Source organism: Pseudonaja textilis, chromosome 7 (genome assembly GCF_049901715.1).
Source record: "Pseudonaja textilis isolate UNSWEBS1 chromosome 7, rPseTex1.2, whole genome shotgun sequence".
NCBI classification, from domain to species: Eukaryota; Metazoa; Chordata; class Lepidosauria; order Squamata; family Elapidae; genus Pseudonaja; species Pseudonaja textilis.
In genome coordinates, this window is record NC_141996.1 from 428,110 (window position 1) to 438,285 (window position 10,176).

Genomic DNA, 10,176 nt, shown 5'->3' on the forward strand with positions numbered 1-10,176 from the left:
CTCCAACACACATGACATAAACATGACAAAATACACACAAAATTATGCCTATACGCACATGTATGACCTAAGCCAGAGAAACCACACCCTGCCTAGTTCAGAGGGGCAAATGGGAGGCTTTGTTCCAGGCTGACCCAGCATTTAGCAGGAACAGCCCAAAGCCCGGAGGGGCCTCTCTCCAGTGACTAGGCCTTGGGGAAGAGGCGGGGGGGGGGCTGGTCCAGGACACGGGGGCCGTGTTCCCAAGAGGGGGGGCGTATCCCCAAGCCCTTCCCCATTTCTCCTCTGTCTACCATCCCTCCCGGACCCTGCCAGCATCCCCCAGGCCAAAGGGCCCCGTGGGGTCCTCCCATTACTCACGGAGAGATTCCCAACCAATTCAGCACCAGCCCCCAGCCCGCGCCTGCTCTGCACCTCCCAGGCCCCCCCCCGCCCCCCCCATGCATCCCAGGCTTCATTTAATGACTGCATCAGGGAGAGAAGGTGGAGTGGGACGGTGGCCTGGAGGTGGAGCTCTTGCCTCGCAATCAGGAGGCTGTGAGTTCAATCCTAGGTGGAGGCAGGTGTTCCTCTCTGGGCACAATGAGATCGTATCTGCCGAACAAAACTCCGCATTGGCGACAGGAAGGGCATCCAGCCATTAAAACACTCTTGCTAGCTCCATCCCGTTGCCTAGGCTCCGTCCCGCAAGGGATTATGGGGCCATTAAATGAAGATGATCAGGGAGGAGGTATGGGGGTTCACTAAGCGAGGCAATGTTAACAGTCATCACAAACCTGCTTGGCAGGCCCAAAATTGACCTACGCATTGCCATTTCATTTAGCCTTATTATATATTCCTTTTCTTTCTTTCCCTTTGCTGGTTATGGGGTGGGGAGGGTTTGGGGTTTGCCACATTCCTAAGGGGGGGAGGAGTGGGGCTAGAGAGAGTTGTTGAGGCTAGGTGGTCCTTCTTCCCGTGGAAACAAAAGCCGGCCCTGCTGAGACCTGGAGGTGGAGATTGAGGACCTCAGGCAAACGTTGATTTACTTCTATTGGGGAATGTGACTTTTGGGTAGTTGTTTCTAACTTCCAATATTACATGGGGTAATTCCGGGTTGGGTCAGATCCGGAATGACAACAGACTTTGGGAGCCTTAAGGGAGTTTGTCCCTCTAGGAAGGGCTGGAGGAGAGCCCGGGCCATCCCTCCCCAGAAAAGGCCTCGTCCCCCTTTAGGCCTCAAAACCGCCTCCCCAGAAAGCTCGGCAGCTTCTCCCATTTCCACTTTCTATTGTGTTCCCGGATTGTTTTTCCAATGGTTGGAAACTAACCAAGGAGAGAACCAGCCTAGAACTAGGGAGAAACTGCCTAACAGGGAGAACAATTAACCAGTGGAACCGCTTCCTTCCAGCAGCTGTGGGTGCTGCATCACTGGAGGCTTTGAAGGTGAAATTGGACAGCCGTTTGTGGCACAGGGTTGGACTAGAAGCCCTCGCAGGTCCCTTCCAACTCTGTTGATGCCCTTTTTCCCAAGGCCCCCCTCACTTCCGCTGCACAGAAAGCGAAGGACGGGCACCGCTGCTGCTTCTGTCCCCTGAAGGCTCCAAGCCAGGTCTGGCAAGAGGCCTTTTGCCAGGCGCTTCCTGGTCTTCCCAACGCGGAGGAAGGCGCCTGCCGTTAGCAAAAGGACAGCGTTCAAATCACACCAGCTTCTTTATTGATACAAAGAAAAGTACAAATAGCCTTCAAAACTTCTGGAACTGTTTTTTGGTGCCAGCAGCCTTGGTCACCTTGAGCACGTTGAACCGGACAGTCTTGCTGAGGGGGCGGCACTCTCCCACTGTCACAATATCCCCAATCTGCACATCCCTGGAGTGGGGGGAAGAGAAAGGACAGAAGAGAGCTTTAGACTCGCCAACAAGAAATGCAAGCACTGAAAGTAGCTGCCTGCAAGTCAAATGCAGATCGAGGGTGTTGAAGAGGCTGAGTTGGAAGGTGGGGTTAAAGGTGTCATCGGTTTAGACTCCTGACATTGTCACAAAAGAACTAAGCCCCACCTCCCTTGAATGCTGTTCTCCATTCAATCGTGTCCAACTCTGACTTGTTCTATGCTCTGGCTGGTGTCAGCTTTGATGGTGTCCAGTCTAACAATACCACAAAAGGCAGCTTTGCAACTGCAGGACCAGAGCAGTCGCCACCGACCACATCAGGTGGACAGGCAAGGCCGATCCCGCTGTGCCTTAGAGGCAAAGCTTGCCAAGTTGCCAGGCATTTTGGGGCCATGGCGAGCCAAAGCAGAGCAGCTCTTTGGTTCAGTGAGTGCCAGGTTGGCGTTTTCAGCAATGCCCCGTTCACTCGAGGGCTCTGCAGACCATCGTGAGATTATACATCATCACCAAAGGGCTTGCTCTAGGCCGGGGGTGGGGGGGTGGGGGGTGGTGTCTATCCTGGGCAACTTAAAGACCTGCAAACTTCAACTCCCAGAATTCCCTACCAGGCACAGCTGGCTGCGGAATTCTGGGAGAAGTCCAGAAGCCTTAAAGCTGCAAGATGGGAAGCCGTAAAAACGCAGGCTGCCATTGCCCCAACTTCCATGGCAGGGGGCCACGCTGGTCCCCGGGTTCCAGATTGGATCTCAAAGCATAGCAGCTTCTGACCAAAAGGTGCCTGCTAATTCTACCACCTGACCTGAGCGGAGCTAGCCTGGGCTTGCAAGGACCCCACAGGGCAACCAGATCGCCAGCCCCTCTTGCGGCATTTCCTCACCTGAAGCAGGGAGACAGGTGCACCGACATGTTCTTGTGCCGCTTTTCGAAGCGGTTGTATTTGCGGATGTAGTGCAGGTAGTCCCTGCGGATGACGATGGTGCGCTGCATCTTCATCTTGGTGACCACACCTGGGGGGGGAGGGAGAAGTCCGGTGAAGGCCAGAAGCCCCACAGGGGTCCATCCAGGGCTTCAGGGGGAGGCAGGAAGGGCCCCGAGGCTAGGCAGGGCATCAGTCGTGCCAAAGGGCAGCGTCGACAGCACCCTCTCAGGGGCTCCGCAGACCATCGTGAGAAAAGCATCCCTTGCCACAGCAGCCATGGGGGGAGGGGGAGATCAGAAGCAGAGCCCCCATAGCCCTCCAGGGTGACCCAAAAGCACTTTTTCCAAAAGGCAACAGGAGGTTCTTTCTCTTTTCCTTTGGAGACGTTTCACTTCTCATCCAAGAAGCTTCCTCAGTTCTGGCTAAATGGGGGGCTGGGGGCTGGAAGGATTTATATTCTTTGCAGTCATCTGGTCATTAGGTCAGGGGTCGCCAACCTTTTGGACCTCAGGGACCACCAAACTCATAATTTTAAATCCTGTGGACCACTAATACGAATTTTGACTGACGGTGGCTTGCTGACGAAAGTCGGTCCCCTATTCCAGAGCTGCTGCCGGTCACCCTGGAGCAGCTGCTCCTCCCCCGGGGTGCATCCGCCTGCCATGGACTGGAGGGAGCTGCTGCTCCGGGGTGACCAAAGGGCCGGTCCTGGGACTCCTGCGCCTCTGGAATAGGGGACCGACTTTCCCACCCATGTCAGCAAGCCACCCCAGGGGGGATTTCCCCGCCCCGCTGTTGGTCTTGCCTTCCAGGCCCAGCTTGCATTGCTCTGCTCCAGGTAAGGTTTGCGCTCGGCTGAAGAGGGGGGGCCAGCGGGTGGGCGGCCCAGCCTCGAGTTCCCACCCAGCCTGGATTCATTGCTTGGGGGGGGGGACGGGACATTTCTCTGCGGCCCACCGGCTGGCAACGGCTGGACTGGAGGCCCCAGGTAAACGGTGGAGGCTGCCTGGGGGGACCCCGAGGCTCTCAGAGGCAAATCCTGCCAGGCCCGGGCATCCTTCCATTGGGGGAGGGGGGAGCATCTCCGGGACAACCGGGGCCTGGAAGGCGGAGGGGAGGAAAGAGGGGGAGGAAAGAGGAGCGGGACCCCCCGCTCCCTCCCACCGCCTACCGGAGAGGATGCGGCCCCGGATGGAGACGTTGCCGGTGAAGGGGCACTTCTTGTCGATGTAGGAGCCCTCGATGGCCTGCAGGGGGGGGAGAGAGAGACCGCGTGACCCCGCGGGTCCCCCCCATCCAGCGCCGCCCCTCCCGCCCTCCCGCCGCCCGCGGGCACCTCCTTGGGGGTCTTGAAGCCCAGGCCGATGTTCTTGTAGTAGCGGGGCAGCTTCTCCTTGCCGGCGTCGCCCAGCAGGACCCGCTTCTTGTTCTGGAAGATGGTGGGCTGCTTCTGGTAGGCCCGCTCCGTCTGCAGGGGAACCACAGCGCGCTCAGCCGGGAGCCACGGACGCCCAGAGCCCGCCGCCCAAAGCCCCGGACCGGCCCGGAGCCCCCGCGGGACCCACCTGCGTGTCCGCCATCTTGTCCGCGCGGAACGAAAAGAGACCGCGCGCGCGGCACGCCGGGAGGTTTATCCTCGCTGGGGGAAGTGACGCAGAACGCCGCACCTCTTCCGGACGCCGTTCGGCCCTCCGCTCGCGGCCATTGGCCCGGAGACGGGAGGGGGCGGGTCTGGGGAAAAAGGCGAGCCGCCTTAAAGGGAAAGGGCACGTGGACTTCAACTCCCAGAATTCCTCCGCCAGCTCTGCAGGGAGAGGGGGACCCGGAGGAGGCGCGGGCGGGCGGGTAGAAAGTATCGGGCGGGGGAGAAGAAGCGGGCAGACCGGGATTGTCACGCCGGGGTGGGAAACGCCAGGCCTGGAGGTTTTGGCCTGGAGCCCCCGAAGAAGTAGGCGTGGTCCGGTCAGTGTAGGTCCTAGTGAGGAAGAGGAAGAGGCGGGCCTTCCTCTGACCTCGAGGAAAGGAGGGGGCAAGATGGCGGCCCTCCTGAGGCCGGAGGGGGGAGGCCGCTGGTGGCGCCGAGGAGCCTCCCTCAAGGCCCGGCCCGGGAGCGCAGCCCTCCGCCCGCCTGCCCGCTTCCTATCCCGGCGAAGAGCCCTTTGGGAATCCGCCCCGGGGATGGAGGGACGGGCTGGAGGCCTCCCCTCCTGCGCCAGAGGCCCCCCGCCCGGGGATGGGGGGCCTTTTTCCCGTGCGGGCCTCGCAGGGCCCCTCAGCGGCCCCCGCAACCCTGACGGCCCCCGTGGGCTTCCGAGGAGGAGAGGCGGGCGGTGTGTCTCCCGCACGTTTTGCTCTCGTGGGTCCCATTTTCAAGACACGCAAGTTGAGGCGTGTGTGGAAGTTTTAAAACTTGTGGACTTCAACGCCCATAATTCCTTGGGCAACCCCCGTGCTGGCTGGGGGATTCTGGGGCTTGGAGTCCATAGGTCGTCCCAGAGGTGCTTTTTTTTTCTGGAGGCAACTGGATTTTTCTTGTTCTTCTTTTTCTTTTGAAGGCCCAGCTCTGGCTGGATGGTGGGGAATGGAAGGATCTCCACTCCTTTGCATCCAGGGTCGTTGAGGCCACTTGGAGGTTTTTATCTGTGTCCTCAAAGTTACCTGAGTAGAACAGAATAGACAGTAGAGTTCTTTTATTGGCCAAGTGTGATTGGACACACAAGGAATTTGTCTTTGGTGCAAAGGCTCTCAGTAGACATAAAAGAGACATTCGTCAAGAATCATCAGGTACAACACTAAATAGTCATAGGATACAATAAGAATCAAAGCATACTAGGAAACAGTCAGTATAGATTGTAAGGATACAAGTGACAAAGCTACAATCATACAGTCACAAGTGGGAGGAGATGGGTGATAAGGAGGGATGAGAAGATTAACAGTAACAGTAGTGCAGGCTTTGTAAATAGTTGGAGAGTGTGGAGGGAATTATTTATTTAGCAGAGGGATGGTATTCAGGGGAGAAAAAGCTGCCCTTGTGTCTAGTTGTTCTGTTGTGCAGGGCTCTATAGCATCGTTTTGAGGGTGGGAGTTGAAGTGTATTGGGAGTAGAAATCCTTCCATTCCCCACCATCCAGTCAGAGCTGAAGAAGCTTCTTGGATGAGAAGTGAAATGCCTTCAGAAGAAAAAGCAAGAAAGTCCTGTAACCTTTTGGAAAAAGCAACTTTGGAACAACCATGACCAGAATAGAATCAGAATTGGAAGGGACCTTGGAGGTCTGAGAAGCTCTAGACTTTCACAAGTCTTTTTTAAAAAAGTTAAGGTTGGACAGCTCTGCCTTAGAGTGTTATTTTATTTATTTCTTAAATGTACATGCCTCCCCATCTCTCTGTCAAACAACTCTGGGCAGCTCTCAACAGTATAAAAACAATCCAAAACAAACCTTAAAAGATGAAAAGCCTTTAATATTAAGAATTAAAATATTAAAATTAACCAAGAACTAGATAAGGGACTGATGCATAAACAGGGTGGAGACGAGATCTGCTAAGCTATGAAACATCTTCAAAGTGGTTGTTTTTCTGTCCTTTTCATTTCAAAAGCAATGATGGGTCAGCTATGGTTGCTGTGTTTGGGAAATTCAGGCTAAGCAAATAAAATATATTTAATTCTTGTTTTTAACTCTTTTTATATTCACACATATCTTTGTGTGTATTTGTATATCGTCCAGAATTGCTCTAGGAGGGAAATGGGGAGTCTCCAAATGTGATCTATAAATAAATAAACGTTTAGGTGATTTATGTCGGCCTGGCCTTACATTATCGAATGGGCTTCATTTGATCGCTATAACTGCCCATCTCAGCAAGTGATTCTTGCATAGAAGGTCCTGGTGAAGTCCGTCATGAAAGGCCCTTCCTCCTAAGGACGAGGGTGACCACTTGGTCTCGGATCTCCCTGGTCTTCACTCCGTAGACAATGGGGTTCAGCATGGGAGGGAAGAGGAGGTAGAAGTTGGCCAGAAGAATGTGCACGTAGGGTAACACATGGTGGCCAAATCTGTGTGTCAGGATGGTGAAGAGAGCCGGCGTGTAGGACACCAGGATGACCACCAGGTGAGCTGCACAGGTGCTGAAGGCCTTGTAGCGGGCATCTCGTGAGGGCAGGGCCAGGACCGCCCTGGTAATCATGCAGTAGGAAAAGGTGATAAACAGCAGATCCGCCCCGACCACCAGGAGGGCCACCAGGAGCCCGTAGACCACATTGGCCAGGATGCTCGAGCAAGCCAGTTTCACCACCGCCATATGCTCACAATAGGTGTGAGCAATGGTGTTGGTCTTGCAGTATGAAAGGCGTGCGGCTAAGATGGGGATTGGGGCGATGAAGAGGGTGCCTCTCAGGACCACTGTGATGCCAATCTTGGTCAGCAGCGGGGTGGTTAGGATGGAATCGTATCTCAGGGGGTTGCAGATGGCCACAAAACGGTCAAAGGCCATGGCCACCAACACACTGGACTCCATGACCGAGAAGGCGTGGATGAAAAACATCTGGACCAGGCAGGCTGTGGAACTGATTTCTCCAGCTCGGAACCAGAGGATACGGAGCATCTTGGGCAGGGTGGAGGTGGACAGGACCAGATCTATGGTGGACAGCATGCAGAGGAAGAGGTACATGGGCTTGTGGAGTCTCTGCTCAGTGGTGATCACGTACAACAGGGTGCTGTTCCCCAGCAGAGTCACAACGTACAGGGAGGAGAGCGGGATGGAGATCCAGCGGTAAAAGGCTTCCAGGCCAGGAATCCCCAGCAGGAGGAAGGAGGAGGAGGAAGTGCCATGGCTCCCGTTAAGCGCCAACATGGCTCCCGGGAGGCATGGCACACGCTGGATCCACCGTCAGCTTCGTCATCTGATGAAGGAGGGAGGACCACAAAGCCGGAAGGGGTGAACTTGGCTGCACCCTAAACAAGGGCCCACCTGCCACATCAGAATATAGAACCATAGTTTTAGTTTACTTTATTGTCCTTGCAATAAATCAGACACCATCTTCAGTGCATATCATGACCATGACCTTGAAAATAAACACACATCCTTCCCATTCTATACATTGAGGCGAAAACCCACAACACCGCACCAACACTGCACTATACAGCAGGATTCAACAGAGCTACTGCCCTGGGATAGAAGCTGTTTTTCAGCCTATTCGCCCTGTTATTATTATTCTCCTGCACCGTCTGCCAGGTGGTAATAGCTCAAAAAAAGGCTTCCCAGGATGAGATGGATCTTTGAGGACGTTTTGAACTTTCTTGAGGCAGTGGGAGCTATGAAGCTCTTCCAAAGAGGGGAGAAGGCAGCCAATGATCCTCTGGGCAATGACATTCACCCTCTGGAGTGCTGTCCTATCTGCCCCTGTGCAATTGGCAAACCCTACAGATGTGGAGTAAGTTAAGATACTCTCTGTGGTGCAGCGGTAGAAGGTCACCAGCAGTTTTCCATCCAGTTGTTTCCTGAGAAGCCTCAGGTAGTATAATCTCTGCTGGGCCCTTTTGGCCAGGGCTGCAATGCGAGCCCCCCCAGGTCAGGTCCGCTTTTAGGGAAACTTAAAACTGGCCACTTGCTCCCCTCGGTCTCCATGGATAAGCAAGGGCTGGAGGTCTGATCTGTTCCTTCTATAGTCCACTATAGGCTCCTTATGGTGTTGAAGACCAACTTACTGTCTCCACATCATGAAAGCAACCGTTGGTCCACTTCATCTCAGTAGGCAGACTCAACCCCCACCCCCCCCAGGAGATGAGTCCCACCACTGTTGTATCATCTGCAAATTCAGCCATAGTCTTCCTGTTGGAAGGGACCTTGGAGGTTTTCTAGTCCAGCGGTCACCAACTGGTGGTCCATGGACTGCTGGTTGTCCATGAGAAAATTTTGGTGGTCCACAGTAAAATTATTTGCGTTTTTAAAATTGTACTAAGTACTACTTGTCTTTTTAAAAAATTCATATTAATGGTCTGCAGGATTCAACATTATGAATTTAGTGGTCCCTGAGGTCTGAGAGGTTTGTGACCCCTGTTCTAGTCCAACCCCCTGCCCAAGGCAGAAGACCCTACGCCATCCCAGACCAAAGGCTGTGAAGTCTACTTTTGAACACCTCCAACTGTTGGCAGCAACCTCCTCCATTCATCCCAAGGGTGGTTTTTCCAAGAGGCCGCTGGGCTTTCTTGGTGGTTGTTTTTTTCCTTCTTCCGTTTTGCTTCTCATCCAAGCCTGTCTCGGATGGGAAGCAAAACATTTTCAAAGGAAAAAAAAACCTCAATATTAAGCCCAGTCGCCTTTTGGGAAAAGCACCTTTGGGACAACCACCCCCAGGATGATTGAGGAGCCCCATAGACATCCAGCCATCCCACAGATCAAGGGATTTTATTGGGAGGAAGTTGCTCCTGAATGTTAGGTTGGGTCTCTCTTTGGTAAATTTCCGTCCGTGGCTTCTTCTTCTCCTGCCTCTTCAGGGGCTTTGGAGAAGAGGTGGACCCCCTTTCCCTCTTCTCTGGGGCAGCCCCTCAAGTAATGGGAGGCTGCTGTCCTGTCGTGTGTGTCCCCCCCGCCACCCCAATCCTCCTCTTTGCTAGGCGATCCCGGTTCCTGCCGCCACCCGTCCCACATGTGTGCCTCCAGCATCCTTGTTGCTCTTCTCGGCTGCTGATCCCCAAGGGGGGCGGGGGGGGGCTTTGTCGGTTTAATCTCCACATGACCCCCTTTCAGGGGGACTCAGCAAACTCAGCTGCCTTTTCGTGGATCATAAGGCCCTGTAATGGGTGGAGGATATTTCAGGACATTTTGTGAGACACACACACACACACACCCCCAAGAGCAAACCACAACCTCCAGGAGCTGCGTCTTCTCCGTTTCTTTCAACCAAGAGGTCTCCAAACACCTGAAGACTGGTGGATTTCAGCTCTGCTGGCTGGAGAATTCTGGGAGTTGAAGTCCACCAGTCTTCAAGCGGCCAAGGGGGACCCCTGCTTTGAACTAACCAGCCACCCCAGCGAAGCCTCTGGCATCAGTCTCTGGCTCTGCACCCAGCACTGGTGGTCGCAAGAGCGAGGCGCTGGCTAAGATGGCGCTCTGGAATGCATCACTGGAACACACACACACACACACCCTGCCTCACTCACCCCAGTTGTTGGGCAGCTGGTCCTGCAGCGGGTGGAAGAATGAGCTGCTCTGCCTGGAGGGGTCCCCTTTGGGCTCCTCCCGCTGGCTCCTCTCAAGGCTTGAGGGTGAGGAGTCGAGAAGGGAACGTTTATTTATCTGTGTTGCCCCCTCGATGCTCAGAGGGCATCCGGGATCCAGGGGTCTCCTTGGAGCTTCCTCCCTGCGTCCATCGGTCGCTGAGCCACCGTTTCCCCT

The 10,176-nt window shown here is 54.7% G+C and overlaps 2 protein-coding genes and 2 non-coding genes across 4 annotated transcripts; all 4 read right to left on the reverse strand.

The window, feature by feature from the left end:
• Positions 1–1,673: 1,673 nt before the first annotated feature.
• RPS11 (ribosomal protein S11) lies at positions 1,674–4,499 on the reverse strand. Its single transcript, XM_026721619.2, has 5 exons — positions 4,353–4,499; positions 4,124–4,255; positions 3,959–4,034; positions 2,746–2,875; positions 1,674–1,848 (listed from the first exon to the last, which is right to left on the reverse strand). Exons 1-5 carry the CDS (start codon positions 4,365–4,367, stop codon positions 1,725–1,727), a joined length of 477 nt encoding a protein of 158 aa, XP_026577404.1. The 5' UTR covers positions 4,368–4,499; the 3' UTR covers positions 1,674–1,724.
• On the reverse strand, positions 2,283–2,377 carry LOC113450468 (small nucleolar RNA SNORD35). Its single transcript, XR_003375947.1, has one exon. It is a non-coding gene; the product is annotated as a small nucleolar RNA SNORD35 (small nucleolar RNA).
• Positions 2,968–3,054, reverse strand: LOC113450467 (small nucleolar RNA SNORD35). The gene has a single exon (XR_003375946.1). It is a non-coding gene; the product is annotated as a small nucleolar RNA SNORD35 (small nucleolar RNA).
• Positions 4,500–6,472: 1,973 nt separating the features above from the next.
• Positions 6,473–7,632, reverse strand: LOC113450427 (olfactory receptor 52P1-like). Its single transcript, XM_026721618.2, has one exon. It carries the CDS (start codon positions 7,630–7,632, stop codon positions 6,679–6,681), a length of 954 nt encoding a protein of 317 aa, XP_026577403.1. The 3' UTR covers positions 6,473–6,678.
• Positions 7,633–10,176: the final 2,544 nt, after the last annotated feature.